At 46.3% G+C, this 25,342-nt stretch overlaps 1 protein-coding gene across 4 annotated transcripts in view; it reads right to left on the reverse strand.

The window, feature by feature from the left end:
- LOC144503886 (partitioning defective 3 homolog B-like) overlaps positions 1 to 25,342 on the reverse strand; it is a 1,029,287-nt gene that overhangs the window by 55,158 nt on the left and 948,787 nt on the right. For 3 of the 4 annotated variants that reach the window (XM_078228918.1, XM_078228917.1, XM_078228921.1), the window contains one exon: positions 3,230 to 3,306. The exons of the other annotated variant lie outside the window; for it this stretch is intronic. In XM_078228918.1, coding sequence (XP_078085044.1) covers positions 3,230 to 3,306 — 77 coding nt within the window. The remainder of the gene's footprint in view (positions 1 to 3,229; positions 3,307 to 25,342) is intronic. 4 annotated transcript variants of the gene reach the window in all.

Raw genomic sequence — 25,342 nt, forward strand, 5'->3', positions numbered from 1 at the left:
ACAGCAATGCCTTGTTTACAGGTTCAGCTGCTCAGAATTACAAGGGAAGGAAATCATAGAATCCCTACAGTGCAGAAGGAGGCCATTCAGCCCATCAAGTCTGCACTGACCACAATCCCATCCAGGCCCTATTCCCATAACCCCACATATTTACCGTGCTAGTCCCCCTGGGAGATTGACTAGGTTAGGATTGTTTTCGCTGGAGTTCAGATGAATGAGGGGGGGAATCTCATAGAGACTTCTAACAGGACTAGACAGGGTAGATGCAGGAAGGATGTTCCCGATGGTGGGGGAGTCCAGAACCAGGGATCACAGTCTGAGGATACAGGATAGACCATTTAGGACGGAGGTGAGGAGACATTTTTTCACTCAAAGAGTGGAGGGGCTGTGGAATTCATTACCACAGGAAATAGTTGATGCCAAAACATTGAATGTATTCACGAGGCAGCTGGATATAGCACTTGGGGCGAATGGGATCAAAGGTTATGGGGAGAAAGCAGGATTAGGCTATTGAGTTGGACGATCAGCCATGATCGTAATGAATATGGAGCAGGTTAGAAGGGCCAAATGGCTTCCTGCTGCTCCTATCTTCTATGTATCTATGCAAAAGAGAAAAGAATGGCACTCTTACAGCGACTTTCATATCTAAAGACGAGCCAAAATGTCTTGCAGCCAATGAAGTGTAGTCACTGGGTGAATGGAGGAAATATTGTGGTGGAGGTTTCCATAAACAGCAACGCATTCATAATCAGATAATTTGTCTTAGTGATGTTGGTGGATTGGCTTGCTCCCAGCCACTAAGACACCAGGGACAACTCTGCTGCATTTCCTCAAAAAGCGCAAGTTGGCACTTTTACATGTGACGTAAGAGGAGTGTTTGAGGACTCTGGGTCTGTACACGATGGAGTTTAGAAGGATGAGGGGAGGATCTAATTGAAACTTACAGAATACTGAAAGGCCCGGATAGAGTGGACGTGGGGAAGATGTTTCCATTAGTTGGAGAGACTGGGATCCGAGGACACAGCCTCAGAGTAAAGGGACGACCCTTTAGAACTGATGTGAGGAGGAATTTCTTCAGCCAGAGGGTGGTGAATCTGTGGAATTCATTGCCACAGGAGGCTGTGGAGGCCAGGTCATTGAGTATATTTAAGACAGAGATAGATAGGTTCTGGATTGGTAAGGGGGTCAAAGGTTACGGGGGAAAGGCAGGAGAATGGGGTTGAGAAACCTATCAGCCATGATGGAATGGCTGAGCAGACTTGATGGGCCGAATGGCCTAATTCTGATCCTATATCTTATGGTCTTATGGCAACTCCAGCAGTGCAGCACTCCCTCAGTTCTGCACTGGGCATGTCAGCCTGCTTTCTGTGCTCGAGTCACTGGAGTAGGCCTAGAACCCACAATGTTGGAATTCGGAGGCAATAGCACCCACCAACTTAGGCACCTCTGACATCCGATAATGGGGGAGAAAAAAACTCTCTCTTCAAAGCAGCTCAGGTGGCTACACGAACCAACATTATTATAGTTAAGAAAATTATATGGGACTGGACTTTTAGCCCCATGGTGGGGGGGGGTTGGGCTGGGGAAGAGGGGGGGGGAACAGAACCTGGCAGGTATGGAATTCGTACTGCCATGCTCTACACCAATTCCTTGGCATCATCTTGGTCCCAGGTTGTTTTCCCAAAGTTGGGATGGGGGGGGGTCGGGCTGGGTGGGGTGGGGGGAAGATGGGGGGTGGGTGTGTGTGGGGAAGGCAACATGGCTAGCTGCCCTGAAGCAGTGGGTAGCCAACTGGCCCGTTAATGGAGACCAACTAGGATTTTTCAGTCTGCCTCCAGGTTTCCGGAGACAACATGGGTTTGGTTGGCTGGAGGTGGTTTCCTGGCAGCAAGCCAGGAGATGAGTGGTCCTGGCAGGGTAAGAAGCCCTCTCACCCTGCCTGTCTGCTGCATCAGCCATAGGCAACCCACCATGAGGAGGGGGTTTCCCCTCCCACCCTACAGTTGTGGCCCGGCAAAAAAGCCATGTTTAATTTAAAGTTTGAAAATGTTGGAGAGTGCGCCCTCCCTCCCTCCCTCACTCACCCACCGTGGCTTCTCTCTGCTGCCTTTAAGCTGATTTTCCATCTGGCTTTGAAGCCAGGCCGCTACCCTTAACTGGACAGCAAGCCTGAACTTGTTGTTCAGCAAGATGTTAAATGGCTGCTAAATGGCCACTTTGGGGCAAATTATACCAAGTAACTGTTGCCCAAACACCGAGAACTTCTGAACCCCCTTTGAGCTTGGCAGTGGGGTTCAGAAGTCCACAAGGAAAATCCTATTCATGGAGTCAGTTTGCAATTGAAAATAAATCTTGCTAACTACTTTGCCAAAAACAGGCACAATGCCCTGTAATTTACACAATAAAACCTCTCAGCTTTGATAGGAGCTGATTAGTTAAGACAGGACTGGTTACAGTGGTCAGTTGTGATGAGAAGATGATGGGATTACACATTTTACTGGAACAGTAGGGTTACTAATAGAAGTGGGGCAATGTATCAGGCAAGTCTCGTGATCTGACGGAATTTGATTACCACAGGCTGCGGCCTCCCGGCAAGAGCAGTCAACGCTGCATCAACCAACAGCCAGATAAATAAATGGTTGGGAACAGGGTAAGAATCAAACAGTTATGGGCAGAGGTAATGGGTTCTGGGGTCACTGGGCCCTTGGGAATATCAAGCCAAAGAAAGAAATCATGTCAGACGAAAAGTTGGCAAAATAGTTTAACTGACTTTTGAGGATGGAGAAGAAAGTTAACAATCCCCTGGGAGACTAAAAAGGGTTAGGTAGGTTCTGTTTATAGTGAGATTGTACATCTTCTTGTTCATGTTGGCTCTCCATGGGGTTTCCTCAGGGTGCTCTGGATTCCTCCCACAGTCACAAAAGTGTGCAGGTGAGGTGGCTTCGCCATGCTAAAGTGCCCGCAGGTTAGGTGGATTGGCCGTGCTAAATTGCCCCTCGGTGTCCAAGATGTATAGATTAGGGGGTTTAGCAGGTTAAATACATAAGCCTGGGTAAGATGCTCTATTGGAGAGTCAGTGCAGACTCGATGGGCCAAATGCCCTCCTTCTGCCAATGAGCAATGTTGAGCCACGGTGGGGGGGGGGGTTTAGCCTTTTTGACCTTCTTACTTTCTTGTGTTATGCAATGTGTGTCTGCACAATAAAAGGACATTATTACTGGTGCCTTACCTTGGTAGCGTAGAGTACTGGTGCTCCAACTCTTCATACTGGGAGCGACCATTTGGCCCTTTTACAGGAGAATGTACCTGTAACCGAATGCATTGACGATCAATGACAATAGCTGACACTCTACAGTTTTAGTACAGCAACATTTGTTTTAAAGTAGGACATACTTTCTTCAAAAAGAATTAAACTTCTGACCAAGTTAACCTAGTTCATAGAATCATAGAAAAAAGTTTATTTATTAGTCACAAGTAAGGCTTACATTAACGCTGCATTGAAGTTACTGTGAAATTCCCCTAGTCACCACAGTCCAGTGCCTGTTCGGGCGAATGCACCTAACCAGCACGTCTTTCAGACTGTGGGAGGAAACTGGAGGACCCGAAGGAAATCCACGCAGACAAGGGGAGAACATGCAAACTCCACACAGTCAGTGACCTAAGCCGGGAATCGAACTGTGTTCCCTGGCGCTGTGAGGCAGCAGTGCTACCACTGTGCCACCGTGCTGCCCTACAATGCAGAAGAGGCCATTTGGCCCATCGAGTCTGCACCAATTCTCTGACAGAGTATCTTACCCAAGCTCTCTCCCCCACCCTATCCCTGTGACCTCACATATTTACCATGGCCAATCCACCTAACCTGCATATCTTGGGACACTAAGGGACAATTTAGCATGGCTAATCTATCTAACCTACACTTCTTGGGACATTAAGGAATTTAGCATGGCCAATCCATCTCCTCGTTGTCTAATCAATTCAATTCCACCTACCCATCCAGAGAACTAACTCAAGCATTGAGCCCACAATTAACCAGCAAACCCTCACTTGTCTTAACCTGCAACCGACAGTGAGCTTGCCAACCTATCAGCCCATTCAGCTCATGCTCTGAGCCAACCCCAGCCTTTAATTAACGTCAATCATCTATGAAAAGCAGTCAATTGCAATGCACTGTAGTAGCCGCAGTGTAAGTTATTTACAGGATGCACTGCAGCAACTTGACAAGGTTTCTTTGACAGCACCTCCCAAACTCATGACCCCTACTACCTGCAAAGACAAATCCAGAAGGTGCTTGAGAATATCGTCACCTCTAGATTTCCCACCGAGCCACGTACCCATTCCACCCTGTATCATCAATCCTTCATCGTCACTGGGATTAAAAACTTGGGAGGTCCCCACCTAACGCCATTCTGGGAATACCCTCGCCATGTGGACTGCAACGGTTCAAAAGACCATGACCATGGTTCAAAGGCTCACCACCACTACTTTCTCAAGGACAACGAAGAGTGGGTGTTAAAAATAAACTGTTCAGCTCAATCCAGTACACGGCCATCCAACCAAATCAGCTCATTCAGCCAACGAAAAAACCCAGTCACTCAACAAATTTAGTGCATCTGACCAACCAACCCATTAACAAAATGCAAATAGTTTTCTTCATTATTTAAATACTGATGCATTGCGAGGGCACATTAGAACGATACTGCACAGGGTGATGAGATAAGACATTGATTTCCATTATAGAACTCACTGCCCCATAGGGCGGTAGAGTCTGAATCGTTGGACAGATTCAAGAAGGAGATACTTGTATTTCTAATAAAAAAGGGATAAAGGGATTTAGGAACAGGTGGGGAGGTGGATTTGAGACCAGGGAGAGATCAGCCATGATCTGATTGAATGGCGGAGCAGGCTTGAAGGGCTGAATTTGCCTACTCCTGCTCCTAATTCCTATGTTCCTACGTACAAAATCAGCCACACATTGCCTATCCTGCTCTGCGTTAGTATGCACACTTCTGAAAAGAAGTTTGCCCACCCCTTTTTCCATGAAATAAGCTCTAGGGGTTGCACAGTGGTTAGCACAGCTGCCTCACAGTGCCAGGGACCCGGGGTCAATTCTGGCCTCGGGTCAGTGTCGGTGTGGAGTTTGCACCTTCTCCCCGTGTTTGCGTGGGTTTCCTCCGGGTGCTCCGGTTTCTTCCCACTCTCCGAAGATCTGCCGGTAAGGTGGATTGGTCATGTTAAATTGCCCCTGAGTGTCCCAAGATGTGGAGGTTAGGAGGATTAGTGGGTAAAGAGAGTGGGGTTATGCAGATAGGGCCTGGGTGGGATGCTCAGTTGGTGCAGACTCGATGAGCTGAATGACTTCCTTCTGCACTGTAGGGATTCTAAGATGAGGATCTTGGTATATGCACTTTAGAGCAGTGTAGACTGAGAGGTGAACTGATGGAGGTTTATAAAATAATTGGAGAGTTGGGTAACATCTCCATTTATGGATTATTCCAGTTTAACAGAGGACCAGAGGTCATGAGTTTTGATTGTTTAAGTGTAGGTATAGACTGGTTGTTAGAGAGTCCATCTTTTCCCAGAGGGTAGTGAGCCTCTAGAACGTTGTCAGCTGGTGTAGTGGGGTGTGACTACCTGCATGTCAAAGAGGATAGAAAGCATCCTTTCCAGATGTATCACAGCTTGGTATGGGCTCCTGCTCTGTCCAAGACCACAAGGAACTACAAAGGGTTGTGAACGAAGCCCAGTCCCTCACACAAACCAGCCTCCCATCCATTGACTCTGTCTACACTTCCCACTGCCTCAGAAAAGCAGCCAGCAAATTTAAGGACCTCACGCACCGCGGACATTCTCTCTTCCACCTTCCTCCATCGGGAAAAGGATACAAAAGTCTGAGGTCACGTACCAACCGACTCAAGAACATCAGACTTTTGAATAGACCTACCTCCATTAAGCTGATCTTTCTCTACACCCTAGCTATGACTGGAACAGTACATTCTACACTCTCTCCTTTCCTTCTCTACGAACGGTATGCTTTGTCCATATAACGCACAAGAAACAATACTTTTCACTGTATGCTAATACATGCGACAGTAACAAGTCAAATCAAACCAAATCAAAGAGGGACCAGCACTGGTTCTTAGCTGAGATTTCAACATGAAGAAAGCAGATGCCTTTCCAGATAATGCTGTTATCACCTGGACTGATCTTGACTGACTGAGCAGGTTGGACAGGAATTTCCGATGATGGTTTTTACTTACTGATCCTGGACGATTATCCTTTTCATTTAGTAATTTCAGTAGGTCATACTATTGTAGAATGGGGGTAGAGCGTAGGAAGTGTTTAAATGCTCCAGTTCAATGCACCTGTTTGGGTACACCGAGAGAGAATTTAGCACGGCCAATGCACCTAACCAGCACGTCTTTCGGACTGTGGGGGGAAACCGGAGCACCCGGAGGAAACCCACGCAGACACGGGGAGAACGTGCAGACTCCGCACAGATACTGACCCCAAGCCAGGAACAATACTTTTCACTGTATACTGATACATGTGACATGAGCGGCACAGTGGTTAGCATTGCTGCTTCACGGCTCCAGGGATCTGGGTTTGATTCCCGGCTTGGGTTGCTGTCTGTGTGGAGTTTGCACGTTCTCCCCCGTGTCTGCGTGGTTTTCCTCCGGGTGCTCCAGTTTCCTCCCACAGTCCAAAGATGTGCAGGTTAGGTTGATTGGTCATGCTAAATTGCCCATAGTGTCCCGGGAAGTGTTGGTTAGAGGGATTAGTGGGGTAATGTGTTAGTTTACAGGATAAGGCCTGGGGTCGGATTGTTGCTGGTGCAGACTTGATGGGCCGAATGGCCTCCTTCTGCACTGTAGGGTTTCTATGATTCTATGAATCGAACCCAGGTCCCTGGCGCTGTGAGTACTGGATTTCAATAGTGAAGACACAACTAACTTTTTCAACGTGTGTGGCTCTTGTTGCTGAGTCTGTTGTTCAAATAGATTGTGTCCTCTTTAATTTTTTGAAACCAAATGAGTGTTGTGAAGAAGGAAAATAAACCTAAAGCGTATAACCAAGGCATCATGGTGCGTATGCTCTGCACCTCCAGGAACTGAGCGAGATAGCAGTGCGACTGGATCAATGACAGGTAACTCGAGAGAGGTGCCCAGGTTCAGGAGAAGGTCATTCAGCCCATCTAATCTGTTCCACCAGTCATGTAGGGTTAGGGGGAATATACTGGTGTGGAGTGAGAACTGGTTAATGGACAGAAAACAGAGAGCTGGAATAAATGGGTCATTTTCAGGTTGGCAGGCTGTGACCAGTGGGCTACCACAAGGATCATTGTTTGGGGGCCCCAGCTATTTGCAATCAATGATTTGGAAGTGAGGATATAATGCAACATTTCCAGGTTTGCAGATGACACAAAACTAGGGTGGAAGTGCCAATTGTGAGGAGGATGCAAAGACGCTTCAAGAGGATTTGGAAAGGCTAAGCGAGTGGGCAGAAAAAAAACTTGGCAGATGGAATACTATGTGGAGAAATGTTATCTACTTTGGTAGGAAAAACAGAAATCATGAGTATGTTGAGTGGCTGGGAAGTGTTGAACTTCAAAGGGACTTGGGTGCCCTTTTTCATGAGTCACTGAAAGCAAACATGTAAGTACTCCAAGCAATTGCGGGGAGGTGATGGCCTGGTGGTATTATCACTAGATTATTAATCCAAACACTCAGCTAATGTTCTGGGGACCTGGGTTCAGATCCTGCCACGGCAGAGGGTGGAATCTGAATTCAATGAAAAATATCTGGAATTATGAATCTATTGATGACCATGAAACCATTGTCGACTGTCGGAGAAAGCCATCTGGTTGACTAATGTCCTTTAGGGAAGGAAATCTGCCGTTCTTACCTGGTCTGGCCTACATGCGACTCCAGAGCCACAGCAAAGTGATTGACTCTCAACTGCCCTCTAAACAAGGGCAACTAGAGATGGACAATAAATGTTGGCCAGCCAGCGATGCCCATGTCCCACAAATGAATAATAAAAAAAAGAAGGCAAATGATATGTTGGCTTTTATTACAAGAGGATTCGAGAATAGGAGTAAAGATGCCTTACTGCCGTTACTTAGACACCGCATCTGGAGTATTGTGGGTAGTTTTGGTCTCCTTACCCAAGAAAGATTTACTCGCTATAGAGGGAGTACAACAAGGTTCACCAAACTAATTCCTGGGGATGGAGGGATTGTCCTGGGGAGGAAAGATTAAATAGACTGTGCCTCAAGAAACCAAAGTTGAGGATGTCAGCAGAAGACTACTGCCATGTTTCAAGATGGCGCCGGAGTGTGGCGACTTCTTGCAAGCTGTGCCCAGCATATCTGCTGATTCTATCTTTTACTCTCGTTCTATGCTTCAATAACTTTATTCTAAGTCGTTCAAACTCTCCAACGATGCTTTAAGTTGATCTTTCTCTGCACCCTAGCTATGACTGTGACACTACATTCTGCACTCTCTCGTTTCCTTCTCTATGAACGGTATACTTTGTCTGTACAGCGCACAAGAAACAATACTTTTCACTGTATACGAATACATGTGACAGTAATAAATCAAATTCTAGTTCAACATATAGATCTTGTTATCATCACTTGTAACTGAGCTGAAGGGCAGGGGTGGCCTTAGTTGATCCGACTGATTTTAGTATGAAAACAAAACAAAAATATTTGCAAACAGTGCAAGTAATAATATAAACCATGGATTATGAAGACAATGCACTGCCATTGATTTTCTTTTAAACAAGAAAGAGATTGTTTTGAATTATCATATAAAATAGCTATTGAACGGAGCTCTCCTGTTCTTAGCGATTTTAATTGGAGAAGTGGCTAAGAACAAATTAAACAATTATTTAGATGCAGTGTATATGGTGTCAGATTTAAAGATCAGCGGTAAAATTAATGGTGTCAGGTGAGTGCTCAGTGCCAAACATTTACTCCATAAATTTGTTAAAGAGTCACATGGGACAGCTCCTCGATTGGCTTGGAGTACAATACTTCAACTTTTACTTCAAAATGTTTGAGGCTTTCATAACCGTAAATAAGATGATCGATTAATAACAGTGGCAGCGCTTTTCTTTTGGGGTAATCACTCATCTCAATCCTGTGCTCCATTCGGTTTACCTGCTCATATAGTAATAATTCTGCTCATTTCCACCCACGTCTGCACCACCGCAACTTGTGTCGCACCCCCCCACCCTCGTGCTAATTGTGTTCCGTGAGATGTCCTTCAATCATAGAATCCCTAAAGTGCAGAAGGAGGCCATTCGGCCCATCGAGTCTGCGCCGACCACAATGCCACCCAGGCCCTATTCCCATAACCCCACATATTTACCCTGCTAATCCCCCTGACACTAAGGGTCAATTTAGCATGGCCAATCCACCTAACCCGCACATCTTTGGACTGTGGGAGGAAACCGGAGCACCTGGAGGAAACCCACGCAGACACGGGGAGAATGTGCAGACTCCACGCAGACAGTGGCCCGATGTGATGTCCCCAGGAGCTCAGCAATAGGGAGTGGATAGCAAGCAAGGTGGAAAACAGCAGGAGGGTGAGCAAAACGAAAAAAAGGTTGCAAAGTAGAATGTTAAGAAAGCTTTCAAAGGTAGATGGGGAGATGGGAAAAAAAAGAGAGCCCATCATGACCTCACAGCGCCAGGGAACCGGGTTCGATTCCGGTCTCGGGTCACTGTCTGTGTGGAATTTGCACATTCTCCCCGTGTCCGCATGGGTTTCTTCCCACAGTCCAAAGATGTGCGGGTTAGGTGGATTGGTCATGCTAAATTGCCCATTAGCATCAAGGGGATTCGCAGGGTCAATATGTGGGGTTACGGGGATAGGGCCTGGGTAGGATTGTTGTCGGTGCAGGCTCGATGGGCCAAATGGCCTCCTTCTGTACTGTAGAGATTCCATGATTCTTCTACCCTATGTTCCAGTGCTGAATAGCCAATGAAGTACTTTTGAAGTGTTTTACTGCTGTGGCGTTGGAAAGCAGCTACCAATTTGCACGCAGCAAGCTCCCACAATCAGCAATGGCCGGATAATCAGGTTTTATTCCCCCAGTCATGTTACTGTCGATGGATAAATGTTACAGAACATTGGGGAGTACTCTCTTGCTCCAATTCGAAATAGTGCTGGGGGATGTGATTTGATTAATTATTGTCACATGTATTAGTATGCAGTGAAAAGTATTGTTTCTTGCGCGCTATACAGACAAAGCATACCGCTCATAGAGAAGGAAAGGAGAGAGTGCAGACTGTAGTGTTACTGTCACAGCTAGGGTGTGGAGAAAGATCAACTTAATACGAGGTAGGTCCATTCAAAAGATGGCAGCAGGGAAGTAGCTGTTCTTGAGTTGGTTGGTACGTAACCTCAGACTTTGGGATGTGTTACGAGAGAAGATGGGGCCTTAGTTGAATGTCTCTTCCAAAAGCGAGCACCTGTGATGGGTGCAACACTGCCCAAAGGTCAATATACCCTGCCCTCAAAAACCAGAGTGGAGAAAGTCAGCAAGCATGACATCTCCTCAGGCTATCGTCCAACTAGTCAATTAAGTAATTAACTTCTTAAAAGCATTTGTTGCAATTCACCTGAATATTTTCAGATTGCAACTGGATTATATATCATAGAATTATAGAATCCCTGCAGTGCAGAAGAGACCATTCAGCCCATTGAGTCTGCACCGACTCTCTGACAGAGCACCCCACCCAGGCCCTCTCTCTCGCCCTATCCCCGTAACCCCACACCTTTCCCATGGCTAATCCATCCAACCTACACATCTTTGGTCACTAAGGGGCAATTTAGCATGGTCGATCCACCTAACCCGCACAGCTTTGGAGTGTGGGAGGATACCGGAGCACCCGGAGGAAACCCACGCAGACACGGGGAGAATGTGCAGACTCCACACAGTCACCCAAAGCTGGCATCGAACCAGGATCCCTGGTGCTCTGAGGCAACAGTGCTAACCACTGTGCCGCCGTGCTGTGATGCTGTCTTTCAAATGAGATATTAAACCAAGGTCCTGCTGGCTGCTTTTCTTTTCTGGTAAACTGCCCTCCCTAGAAAAGAACACTGTATGAACTGTACGAATTAGGAGCAGGAGTAGGCCACTCGGCCCCTCGAGCCTGTTCCACCATTCAATGAGATCATGGCTGATGAAATTGCAACTTCGACCCCACATTCCTGCCTCCCCCCAATAACCTTTCATCCTCTGGTTAATCAGTGGGTGTGAGTCCAGGTGAAAGAGTAACCCCTTATTTTTAAACAGTGACCCTCCCTCCCTCCGCCCCCCCCCCCCCCTCCACCCCCCTGGCCCCCCCACCCCCACCCAAGTTCTAGATTCTCTGACAAGAGGAAAGAGCCACCAATTGCTCTGAGGATCTTTGATGCCTTGTTACATTCTGCACCATTACACAGATAGGTACTGAAATACACTGGGCCCGATAAAAATCTCACGTCTCTACTTCAACCCTCATTAATTCATCAACCTCGACACATGACAGGGCTGGTTTCAAAAACAAGCACACATCAATTAATATGAACTTCATCAAGGTGGCAGACTTCTTAATCTGGCAACTCAGTCTCCAGCAGCCAGATTAATGAGGTGGAACAGTGTGCGTGTTACGTAACTGTGACTGGTGATATCTAACCATCATCACAAAGCTATACCCTTCGCTCCACCACTGATTTTTATTCTTCAGTTGACTCAGAGGCTGCTAATAGAACTGAAAAATTATCTTTGGCTGTGTGGTATCTTGCAAAGACGGGCGGCCACCCAAGTAGTTTAATTAATGAACGGTTAATTAAGGTAAGTAACTGTGTAGAGAGAGTGATGTAAAGGCTACTGTACTGAACACGACTCCAGACTCCGAACTGCCAGGAAAACCCACGCTCAGCTCCGGGATTCGCGCGTTCCGGCCTGGAATTGGCAGAACGGGTCACATGACCCTCTGAGACCTTGCCCTTTAAAAGGGCACGCTACCACAGGTCACACGCCTTGTCACAAGGTCACACTAAAGATTATATTGATGGTTGGTGATTTCACCACCATCATATAAACCTATTCTCACCTTTATAAGATTAGAAGTCCGCACTAATTAAAACATACCAAAATGGTGACATGCCTTTAAAGTGTGGATCTGATTTGTCCCTGTGCACTCATAGAATCCTACAGCGCAGAAGGAGGCCATTCGGCCCATCGAGTCTGCACCGACCACAATCCCACCCAGGCCCTATCCCCACAACCCCATGCATTTAGTCTGGCAGTACGGGGCAATTTAGCATGGCCAATCCACCTAACCTGCACATCTTTGGACTGTGGGAGTAAACCGGAGCACCCGGAGGGGATCCACGCAGACAGCGGCCCAAGCCGGGGATCGAACCCGGGTCCCTCACGCTGCGAAGCAGCAGTGCTAACCACTGTGCCACCGGGAGAGAGAACACAAGTGGGTGAAATAAATTGGAATATGGGTTGAGAGGTTAGGAGGAGCTGCTTTTCCCACATATATTCCAGGGATAAAGATCTTATCCAGGAGTGTTCTTTGTAAACAGATTTAACAGACTCTTTGGAGATTTTATTTGTTTGGTAAAAGATTGTGACACCTCGTTTAGTTTAGTCATGTAAATGATTTATAGTTACTGTCTCAGGTTTGAATATTGGATTCTGAATTGAAGGGGTAGAACACACTTAGAAGCAATCTTGATCGAAAGCTATACATTGTTTGGGTATTTATCATTATATCACCAAGATATTGAATATGACACAGAGATGATTGTGAAGGAGATCGAGCTGAACAGAATGATATTGCTATACCTGGTGTGAAATTGGGCTTGAAAAGTTAGTTACCGAGGAGAGAACATTAAACTTTATGTTTTACAAAATCCTTACTGGCACTGGATGATGCAGTAGGTTCACACACAAATTACCGGGTGGCACGGTGGCACAGTGGTTAGCACTGCTGCCTCACAGCGCCAGGGACCCCGGTTCGAATCCTGCCTCGGGTCACTGTCTGTGTGGAGTTTGCACGTTCTCCCCGTGCCTGCGTGGGTTTCATCCGGGCTGTCCGGTTTCCTCCCACAGTCCAAAATTGTGTGGGTTAGGTTGATTGGCCATGCTAAATTGACCCTAGTTTCGAGGGGATTAGCAGAGTAAATATGTGGGGGTTACGGGCACAGGGTGGGATTGTTGTCGGTACAAGCTCGATGGGCTGAATTGCCTCCTTCTGTACTGTAGGATTCTATGATACTTTGGGCCTCTGGAATTCTGGCCCAAGATCATTCTGCACCAATGGCGTGAATGACTCTGCTGTCTGTGATTGTAAAATGGGAGCGAATGGGTTTGGACAGTCAAACACCTTGCCAGGAGGTGTGGAGCGATACGTTGGCACTGATCCAATAGTCAGTCAGTGTACGAAAGGACGCACTTTTGTCCTCGGGGATGACTCTTGAATGTTGAGTGCACTCTTGGAGGAGTGCACATATTTTTGAAAGTCAAGGGTAATGGTAGGGGGGGAGGGGCACGCGGAAGCAGATGGCAAAGTAGAGTTGAGACATGATCAGATAGGCCATGATCTTATTGAATGGTGGAGCAGGCTCAAGGGGCTGCATGGCTTACTCCTGCACCCAGGTCCTACGCTTCAAGATTCCCGTGAGTGTTTGTTTACAAAGCTGTAAAGTATCACTTACTTGAGAAGGCTTAACACCAATGCCGTTGAAGCAGTTGAAGCTGCCCCGTTGAATGTTTTTGAGGCAAGGGTAGATCGATTTTTGAACAGTAAAGGAATTAAGGGTTATGGTGAGCGGGCGGGTAAGTGGAGCTGAGTCCACGAAAAGATCAGCCATGATCTTATTGAATGGCGGAGCAGGCTCGAGGGGCCAGATGGCCTACTCCTGCTCCTAGTTCTTATGTTCTTATTAATGCTCGTGCAAAAATGAAATACTCTATTTTCTCAGACCTGAGAAAAATGGCCTGGTATGGAAGATCTCTGGTGGCAAGACAGCTGCAGGTTCTCTTGGCAAAGAATTTTAATTGTAGGTATAATTAAATAGCCCCCTATAGCCTCCTAAATTGCTACTGTCCAACAACGCTTTACATCAATATAACACATTTAAAGCATGAAGTGTTTGAAGGTATTTCATTGAACATTATCAGGCAAGTGAGGAAAGATGTAGTGGCATTGGAGGCAGTTCAGAGGAGGTTCACTAGATTGATTCCAGAGATGAGGAGTTTGTTGTTTGAAGAGAGATTGAACAGTTTAGGCCGATACTCTCTGGAATTTAGAAGAATGAGGGGAGATCAAATTGAGGTATTCAAGATGATAAAAGGTACGGATAAAGTAGACATGGAGCAGATGCTTCCTGTTGTGGGGCATTCTAGGACGAGAGGTCATAGTCTTAGGATAAGGGGTAGCAAATTTAAAACAGAGTTGAGGAGAAACTACTTCTCCCAAAGAGTTGTGAATCTGTGGAATTCGCTCCCCCAAAGTGCGGTGGATGCTGGGACAGTGAGTAAATGTGAGGAGTTAGACAGATTTTTAATTGGTAATGGGTTGAAGGGTTATGGGGAGAACACAGGAAAATGAGGATGAGGAGCATATCAGCCATGATCGAATGGCAGAGCGGACTCGATGGGCCGAATGGCCTAATTCTGCTCCTGTATCTTATGAACTTATGAAATGTGATACCAAGTGAAAAAAGGAAATATTCGGAAGGGCGATTCAAAGCTTGATCAAAAAGGTAGTCTTTAAGGAGCTTCTTAAGGAAAGGGAGCAAAGGTTGAGGGGTGAAATGATTTAGGGAGGTGGCTGCAGAGCTTGAGTCTGTCTATTCCAGCCTTAAATGTACTCAATGATGGAGCATTCCTCAACGTTCTGGGGAAAAGAATTCCAAAGATTCCCAACCCTTTGAGTGAAGTAATTTTCCCACATCTCAGTCCTCAATGCTTGGCCCCTCATCCTGAGGTGCTCCCGCATTTTTGACTCCCTGACCAGTCCCAGTCCCAGTCCTAATCTCTCAGCATTTACCCTATTAAGACCCTTTGGAATCTTGCACGTTTTATAGAGATCATCTCTCATTCTTCCAAACTCCAGAGAAAAAAATAGATATAATTTGCTCAACTTCTCATCATTGGATAGCTCCCTCATCCCAAAAGACCAATTTGATTATCCGTCATCGTACTGCCTCCACTGCAAGCATATATTTTCCATAGATGTGGAGACCAAAACTTCACATAGTACTCCAGATGCGGTATCAACTAAAACCTCGTCCCTTGGCGGTGGCACAGTGGGCCAATGGTTAGCACTGCTGCCTCACAGCACCAGGGAACTGGATTCGATTCTGGCCTCGGGTGACTGCCTGTGTGGAGTTTGCACGTTCTCCCCGTGTCTGAGTGGGCTTCCTCCGGGTGCTCCGGTTTCCTTCCACAGTCCAAGGATGTGCAGGTTAGGTTGATTGGCCATGCTAAATTGCCCCTTAGTGTCAGGGAGCTTAGCAGGGTAAATACGGGAGGTTACAGGGGTAGGGCTTGGGTGGGATTGTGGTCGGTGCAGATCGATGAGCCGATTCTATGATTCTAACTCTAACAAAACTTCTTTATTCCTGTATTCCAATCTCCTTACAAATAAAGACCAATGTACCATTTTTCCTCCTAATTGCTTGCTGTACCTGTATGTCAACTTTCAGTGTTCCTTGTACAAGCACACCCACGTCTCAGTAAACATCAACACTTACAAGTTGCTCACCTTTTTAAAAATATTCAGCTCTTCCATTCTATCAACCAAAAGCAATAACTTCTCTACATTATAATCCATCTGTCATCTTGCTGCCCACTCATTTAACCTGTTGTATCACTTTGCAGCTTCTCTCCTTCCTCCCTACAGCTTACCTTACCTTTTTCACCTGGCCAAAACAGCATGCAATAGGTGGGGACATATTGCACAAAGAAGCATATGTCAAGATGTCCAAACTGGCTCAGACAATGAAAATTTACTCGCTATGCAAGTGGGGATCAAGAGGGCACTTGGTGCTACCTTCACCAATATTACTCCCAACTCAATTCAGCAGATGAAATACCCATTGACAGAAGTAAACAGATGTCCCATTGGGCTGTACGCTTCAATGGGCCATGCTCCTGTGAGATGGACATCTTCCAGCCCGTGCTTGGTACTCTCCCGCACCCTCTTGGCATGGGTGAGTTGGATGAAGAATTCCTCATGAATTTAGCTCGAGAAGGCCATAGGCCACTTGGCAAACAGAAAGGTACCCAGCAAGGGTGAAATCCTAGCCAAAGAGCCCAAGCACAGAAAGTCTTCGCCATCTCTGCTGGAAAGTAGTCTCCATTCCACAGGAGATGTGTGATCCAACAATTATCAGACTGTACAAAATGAAAGAAAACAGAGGAGACTGCAACAACTAAAGGGACATCTCAAGCCTTAGCATCATGGGTAAGGTCGTTGCCAGGGTCATACTTAAAAATACTCCATCTTAGAATCCATAGAATCCCTACAGTGCAGAAGGAGGCCATTCGGCCTATCAAGTCTGCACCGGCCACAATCCCCCCCAGGCCCTATTCCCATAACTCCACATATTTACCTTCCTACTCTCCCTGACACTAAGGAGGAAACCCACGCAGACACAGGGAGAACGTACAAACTCCACACAGTCAGTGACCCGAGGCCGGAATTGAACCCGGGTCCCTAGCATTGTGAGGCAGCAGTGCTAACCACTGTGCAGCCCTTCTACTTGCTTCTACTTGCAGTCTGAGTGGACCCAGAAACACACTGTGGTTCCCGTGCTTACGGATCTACCGCGGACATGATCATTCCCCCTATGCCAGTTAAATAAGTGGGATTACAGGAATAGGGCCTGGGGCTCTGTCGGAGAGTCGGTGCCGACTTGATGGACCAAATGGCCTCCTTCCGCACTGTGGGGATTCTATGACATGAAGGTTCCCCCTGCCCCCCACCACCCTGCCATCTGAAGTGGAGTGCTCGTTGCGTGCCCATCATTCTTTTGTAGATGGAAGGATGCTGCCGCCGATGGAGGTTAATTAAAAGCAAAATTCTTGATGAAGTTCTTCCCTCCCTCCCCGCCGTCCAGTAAAAAGCAAAAAAAAAACTTGAGACATAATAAAAGGTTTTTTTTTATCAAAGCTAGTAAATGTACGCTGTTGCTCTGGAAATTCTGAGGCAGCTATAACAGAGAGGTTAATAAATAAATAGAACTTTTTCTCCTTCTGAACATTTGTCCTTCTAACAGAAATAACAGACTCAAATCCCAAGGTTCAGATCTGTTTTGTTCGGGCTTCCTGCTGCTTGCTGGGTGGCAAGGCCGTTTAATCCCCCAATTCCATTCCACGCTCCTGTTATTGAATTTCCCAGTTTCCACAAATCATCTCCAGATTTAGCCTTTCCTCGCTATTATTTTTCTCCCGATCCCTCTTCCCCCTGCCCCGTCGCAACCCCTCCGCCACGTTCGAGAAGGGAGAATCAATTTACCACACAAAAACAAACATCACTCCCTTACAAACTACCCCTAAAATTCAAAGGTCAAAGTTCGACGCGGCTTAAAGACAGGAAGGCTTTTGTCAGCACTTTCCAATGCAACCTGCCAGTGTCCAGCACAATGGTCTCTTTTTGCACGTCCCGAGCAAAGGCTGTAACTCCATTCAGTGGAACATTCCGGGCCTCTCCTCCAAACAAATACAGCCACGGGACGCTCCCACTTGGACCGACCGGTTGGCTGGATCTCACACTGGGACTCTCTCCTCTTTCAGAGAGGTACAATGCTCAACAAGTGCAGCGACTGAACCTGAAAGCCCCAGCCTGACAATGGGCTGACTGTGCGTGGGGATCATTAGGAAAACACTACTCCAATTCAAATTAAACTCCCTGCCACCGTCGCGTACGCCCAGCAGGCTTGGCACGTTCCCCAGGACCCTCGGCACTGTGCGTGTGAAGGGGATTCTTGTCCGACTCCAGTTTGACTAACGACCCCTCAGACGTTTCAGCTATGTCGGAAACCCTCATCAATTGACAAAGGAACCAAAACAGGGCTGCCTGCACAGCATCAACTCTCACTTCCCAGACATGTCCATAGCTAAAGACAGACCCTCAATACCAATAGTCTCTCTGTTTTTTTTTGTTTTTAAGAAAAAAGCATGTCAGAATTTCACCTCCCTGCTCCCCCCATCCCCCCAAATCTCTTAAAGAAGGTCTCTATGCCAAGATATTTTCCCTCAGGGTAAAGGCTATATAAAGGTTAGTAATGGACACTATTACTGTGTAGAACAAGCCCCCTATGCTCCCTTGCAACTTCTCCCCTCTCAAAGTGCTCTTTAGTGTTTGCTAGGCGGAGAGTGTTTCCAGCAAACTATTTTGAGAGGAGACTCAAGTTGGGAGGGGGGAATTTTCCAGCCCCAAATCCACAATATCCCACCCAAGGTCTTCATAGAAACCTTCATAGAATCCCTACAGTGCAGAAGGAGGCCATTTGGCCCATCTAGTCTGCACTGACAACAATCCCACCCAGGCCCTATCCCCGTAATCCCACATATTTACCCCGCTAACCTACGCATCCCGGGACACTAATGGGGCAATTTAGCATCTTTGAACTGTGGGAGGAAAGTGGAGCATCTGGAGGAAACCCATGCAGAGACGGGGAAAATGTGCAAACTCCACACAGACAGTGACCCAAGCCGGGAATCGAACCCAGGTCCCTGGAGCTGTGAGGCAGCAGTGCTAACCACTGCGCCGCCGTTTTGCCCCAAAATTATCTAGTCATTATCACCTTGCTGTTTGTGGGAGCTTGCCGTGCACAAATTAGGTACTACATTTTTTACATTACAGCACTGACAGTCATAGAATCATAGAAACAGAACCAAGGTCAACGGATCTTTGCATGGTCCACCCCTGCTACAATTCCCGTGGAGGGCGGGACGGGAATACTCCCCCACCGCCCCAAGGTCTCAATTGAGACGATCATCAAAACAAGTCCAACTCCTAGACATCCAGCGAATGTATTAATAGATTCTACATCTGACATGACGCGGGTTCACAAAAGATGCCGTGGACTAAATAAAGATGACATTGCCGAGGCCCACCACTGTGCCACTTAACCATGCACCAGCTCATAGTGGCTGTGGATTTTAAAAGCTGGGTCTCTTGGCACTTCTTTATAAGCCAATCTTATTCACAAGCACTCTGGTATCTGCAGGTCCAATCACGCATCCCCCAACTTGCTGCAGAAATCTTTTCAAGTGCTAATGAAGTGGATACTAGGGCAGGCAGGAACTGCTGCTGCTAACACTCATAAGGTTATAGCGCGAATGATATGTATGGGTAAAGGTACTGCAAAAAATCTACATCTCTGCCTCTAATACATGCACGCAGGGTACATAATCTGCCTACCTCTAATCTGTACTGCATGAGTAATGTGCACAAGGTATAGCACTCCCTGGAAACTTGAAGTAGAAACTAATATCACTGCAGCCTAAATGATGTGCTGCTCTGCATTAAAGTCACGATTCAATTGTAGCTGGCTATTGTCTGTCAATATGCCCACAGCACTGAACTCTGGCAAAGAGAAAGAGAGCGTCAGTGTGCCGAAGAATAGGAAATAAGCTGAAGTGTGCTTCCAGGTTCTAATGTATCTTGGGGATCACTCGGGTTAGGGTTGCAAACCTTCCAGGGTTGACCTAGAGTCTCCAGGGTTTGATAGGGATTCTATGATTCTAAGAATGATCCGCAGGACACGGGTGTGTGTAACTCTGGCGAGAAAAAAATCATCGGGCATTAAAAAATTTTTTTTATTTTCTCTGTCATTTTCTTTGAACATTTCTCTTTACCAGATATTTAAAAAAATATTGAAAAGGGGAATTCAAAAAGGCTGTTTGGCTGACAGTCATAGAATGCCTGCAGTGCAGAAGGAGGCCCTTCGGCCCATCGAGTCTGCACCGACAACAATCCCACCCAGGCCCTATCCCTGTAACCCCACATATTTACCCCGCTAATCTTCTTCACTGACACATCTTTGGACAGTAATGGTCAATTTAGCACGGCCGATCCACCTAACCCGCACATCTTTGGACTGTGGGAGGAAACTGGAGCACCCGGAGGAAACCCACGCAGACACGGGGGAGAAGGCGCAGACTCCACACAGACAGTGACCCAAGGCCGGAATCGAACTGCGGTCCCTGGCGCTGTGAGGCAGCAGTGCTCACTGCTGTGCCACCATGCCGCCCCAGATGGGCCAAATGATCTCCTTCTATACTGTAATGTTATACCTTGGAGCTTGTGGAGGGTGTAGTGCTGCATTTCTGATCTGGTGTTTGAGAGCTTATGATGGACATTACTTACTGATTTCAAACAAATTGGTCACCAATCAGATCCCAATGCAGAGTTTTCCTTTCCGTGAATATTAACAATGGATGGCGATTTGATAGACTGGATTGTTTGTTCTTATTCTTCCATGGCACATGGGTATCGCTGGCTAGGCCAGCATTTGTTGCCCATATCCAATTGTCCTTGAGAAGGTGGCTGTGAGCCGCCTTCTTGAACCTCTGTGGTCCATGTGATGTAGGTACACCCACAGTGCTGTTGGGGAGAGAATTCCAGGATTTGGACCCAGCGATAGTGAAGAAATGGCGATATCTCTCCAAGTCAGGATGTCGTGTGACTTGGAGGGGAACCTGCAAGTGGTGCTGTTCTCAAGCATCTGCTGCCCTTGTTCTTCTAGATGGTAGAGGTCATGGGTTTGGAAGATGCTGTTGGAGGAGCCCTGGTGAGTTACTGCAGTGCATTTGCAGATGGTATACACTACTGGTGGTGTTCGGACCTCTCCATGGCCTGCAACTTTCCACTATCTCCACATGCCTCCAATCGTGGCCTCTTTTGCATCCCCAATTTCTTTCTCCCACTATTGGCAGCCATCTTCTAGCCAAGCCCTAGAATTCCTGCACAAAATCTCTGTGCCTCTCTCTCTCTCTCCTCCCTCAAGAAGCACCTTAAAACCTGTCTCTTTGACAGCTATCCAAATATCCCCTTCTGTGGCTCGATGTCAAACTCTGATCGATAACATTCTTGCAAAGCAGCTTTAGATGTTTCACTGTCTTAAAGGCGCTACATAAACACAAGTTGTTGTTGTGGTTATAACCGCACAGGCGTGCATCTAGATGTACGTTAACATGTTGTGCTCAATTTAACTAATCACTATTAATGTTCTAAAGATCCTTTTGAAAACGTAAATGAGACAGGAATGAAGGGACTCAGGCGGTCGAGCCTGGCACTTCCTGAGTTGGCTTGAGACCATTAACTTCTCCAAAACAAGCTGACTTCAACCTGATTTGATAAAGGCCACCACACTGAGACACTGGACAAAAGGGGCGGCACGCTGACACAGTGATTAGCATTGCTGCCTCACAGCGCCAGGGACCCGGTTCGATTCCCGGCTTGGGTCACTGTCTGTGCACGTTCTCCCCGTGTCTGCATGGGTTTCCTCCGGGTGCTCTGGTTTCCTCCCACAGTCCGAAAGACGTGCTGGTTAGGTGCATTGGTCATGCTAAATTTTCCCTCAGTGTACCCGAACAGGTGGCGGCTAGGGGATTTCCACAGTAACTTCATCGCAGTGTTAATGTCAGCCTACTTGTGACACTAATGAATAAACTTTTAAACTTTAGGTAGAATTGCTGCAACTATCCAATGTCGATTCTGGACTGATTAAAAGGAACTGCAACCCTGAAAAGGATAACTGAAATTCATTAAGTTTCAGGGACTGACATGCACTTGACTGAAAACGTGGCACCGTAGAGCAAAGACTCCATTTACTGCACTATATTACAAGCATGCTTGCCACAATTCACATGGGAAGAAAGATACATCAGCATTTGTCAACAGTGGAAAAATTACCTGTTGTATCTGTTGGTTTATGGTGTCAGCTGAACTCATTATAAATGTGCAATGTTGAAAATAGTGTTGCCAACCTGCCCAAGATCGCCCTGGATTTTCTAGGAATTAAAGATTAATCTCCAGGACGCTGCTGCAAGTTGAAAAAAAACCCAGGAGAAAAATCATAGTGGCATAAACATTAGATTGTTTGAACACTTTTGTTTTATTGACTATAAAAATGCCTGACATGGGGGGAAAATAGGCTTTCAGAGCAACAGTCAGGTATTAACCAATCAGTTGACAGAGAGTCTATTCACTTGGCTAAGGAAAAATTACATAGATATATAGAAGCATAGAGACTAGAAGCAGGAGGTGGCCATTCGGCCCTCCGAGCCTGCTCTGCTATTCATTGTGATCATGGCTAATCATCAAATTCAATATCCTGATTCCTCCTTTATGCCTAGATCCCTTTAGCCCGATTTAGAGCTATATCTAATTTCTTCTTGAAATCAGACAATGTTTTGGCCTCAACTACTTTCTGTGGTAGTGAATTCCACACATAGAAACATAGAAAATAGGTGCTGGAGTAGGCCATTCGGCCCTTCCAGCCTGCACCACCATTCAATATGATCATACTTGATCATGCACTTTCAGTATCCCACTCCCACTTTCTGTCCACACCCCTTGATCCCTTTAGCCACAAGGGCCACGTCCAGCTCCCTCTTGAACATATCTAACAAACTGGCCCCAACAGCTTTCTGTGGGATAGAATTCCACAGGTTCACAGCTCTCTGAGTGAAGAAGTTCTTCCTCATCTCAGCCCTGAATGGTTTACTCCTTATTCTTAGACTGTGACCCTTAATTCTGCACTTTCCCAGCATTGGGAACATTCTTCCCGCATCTAGCTTGCCCAGTCCCATCAGGGTTTTATAGGACATGGGGGACACATTCACCACTCTCTGGGTGAAGAAATGTCTCCTCACCTCAGTTCTAAAAGGTTTACCCCTTATCTTCTACCTAGGATCCCTAGTTCTATTTCTGACCATGATGAAGTCCTCACTGCCACCCCAAAAGAAAAGACCATCCTTCTGCAGGACTTTACCAGGATTGACCATGACTCCGGTGTCTGGAGTGGAACCAGTGGGAAAACAAAATCAGGATGGGAAAAGCCAATACGAATGGAATCCCTCCTGCTGACAAAGCATACTCAGCATGGCCTCATTGTAACAAATTCGCTCTTCACCAGAACGACAAATACAAAACCACGTGGAGGCATCGAAGATCAAAGCATTGGCAACTTCTGGATTATGTCACTGATCAGGTCAAAGATCTATGTGATGCTTGAATCACTCGATTCATGAACAAATGGACAGACCATCATCTTGTTCAATTGGTGATGAACATTGACCTAGCACCAAGACATCGCAAGGCCCAAAAGTCCAGCAGGAAAGTGGATCAATGTCTCAGCCCCAAAGCAGCCCGACCAAAGAGACAAATTCCAAACGCAGCCACTGGGCTGCCTGGTATTCCTGGTATTGAGGTGATTTGATCACGTTGCATGTGATCATTGTTACATGTGATCATGTACCATCTGATTGTGTTAACATGATCAGAGAACCATAGAAAAATTACAGCACAGAAGGAGGCCATTTGGCCCACCTTGTCCATGCCAGACCAAGGACATCCAGGTGGCCTTTCTAATCCCACCTTCCTGCACCCGACTCATAGCCCTGTAGCTTACGGTACTTGTAACATGTGATCAGGTAACATGTGATCATATCACGCGTGAGATGTGAGCATGACATTTCCCCAGTGTAAGTGTTGATACATTTATTTTAATTGAGTCTTTAGTATCAAGTCCTAAATTAAATTTTTTGACTTTCTTTCTTGGAGGGAGATGAATTGGTATATATTTTCCAAATTAAATAAAGAACATACAATATAAATATTTAAGGAAAAGTAATGTTTAAATAAAAACGACTGCTGTGATGTTTCTATATTGACCGTCATGTGAAATATTAAGTAAATGCCACTGATTCAGCAGGATATGAGCAACTTCTAAAGTTTTTGCAATAATCTCATGATTTTTTACTATACACGGCAAATTATAAAAATAAGTAAATCTAAACCAAACTTCAACCAATTCACTGACTCCCACACACACACCACCACAGGAACCCAGGGGTGTGAGGCTCAGTTCCTCATAACAGAAACACTAATGCTGCCTGACTCGATAATAAAATGCATTAAACGGCACAGCACACAACGCAGGCTCGCACGCGCTGTCCCTTTCCCAGTAACTGGGTTTAGTCTGGTCAGGGGCTGTGGCCTGTGGCTCCTTTCTATCCTTTCCTCCTCCTCCTCACCCTGCACTTACCGATTCGGGCAATCTGATTTGATTTGATTTATTATCGTCACATGTATTGGGATGCAGTGAAGAGTATTGTTTCTTGCGCGCTATACAGACAAAACATACCATTCATAGAGTACATAGGGGAGAAGGAAAGGAGAGAGTGTAGAATATAGTGTTACAGTCATAGCTAGGATAAAGAGAAAGATCGGCTTAATATAAGGTAGGTCCATTCAAAAGTTTGATGGCAGCAGGGAAGAAGCTGTTCAGTTGGTATGTGTTCTCAGACTTTTGTATCTTTTTCCCGATGGAAGAAGGTGGAAGAGAGTATGTCCGGGGTGCATGGGGTCCTTGATTATGCTGGCTGCTTTTCCGAGGTAGCAGGAAGTGTAGATGGAGTCAATGGATGGGAGGTCGGTTTGCATGATGGACTGGGCTATGTTCGCAACCCTTTGTAGTTTCTTGCGGTCTTGGTCAGAGCAGGAGCCATACCAAGCTGTGATATATCCGGAAAGGATGCTTTCTATGGCGCATCTGTAAAAATTGGTGAGAGTCGTAGCGGGCAGGCCAAATTTCCTTAGCCTCCTGAGAAAGTATAGGCGTTGGTGGGCTTTCTTAACTGGAAATTAAGATAGCTAATGCTATCGCCGTTCTGCGGATGGAAATTCTTCACCTCCTGGATCACTCGCAGCAATGCCCAAGGGATCAACCCGCTATTCAATGTGAAAAAAAGATTTATAAGCTTGTTATAAAAATGGAGAGTTTATGATCATGGGGGCCAGAGCTCCTTTCTAGAAAGGGAAGTCTGAGGCGAGACCTGAATAATGTTATAAGATAGCATGTTTCTACTTATGGGGCTTCCAAAATTGGGGTCACCAAGAAAAAGTTGTCAGTTTTGGTTTCCTTACCTAAGGAATGAGTTCTTCCTTAAGAGGGAGTGCAATGGAGGTTCACCACGCTAATCACTGGGGTGGTCCTTTGAGGAGAGTTTGAGGAATCTGGGCCTGTATTCTCTATCCAGCCTTTCGTGGAATGAGAGATGGTCTCATTGAAGCTTACAAAATTATTACAGG

This window comes from Mustelus asterias, chromosome 14 (assembly GCF_964213995.1).
Source record: "Mustelus asterias chromosome 14, sMusAst1.hap1.1, whole genome shotgun sequence".
In the NCBI taxonomy this organism is placed as follows: Eukaryota; Metazoa; Chordata; class Chondrichthyes; order Carcharhiniformes; family Triakidae; genus Mustelus; species Mustelus asterias.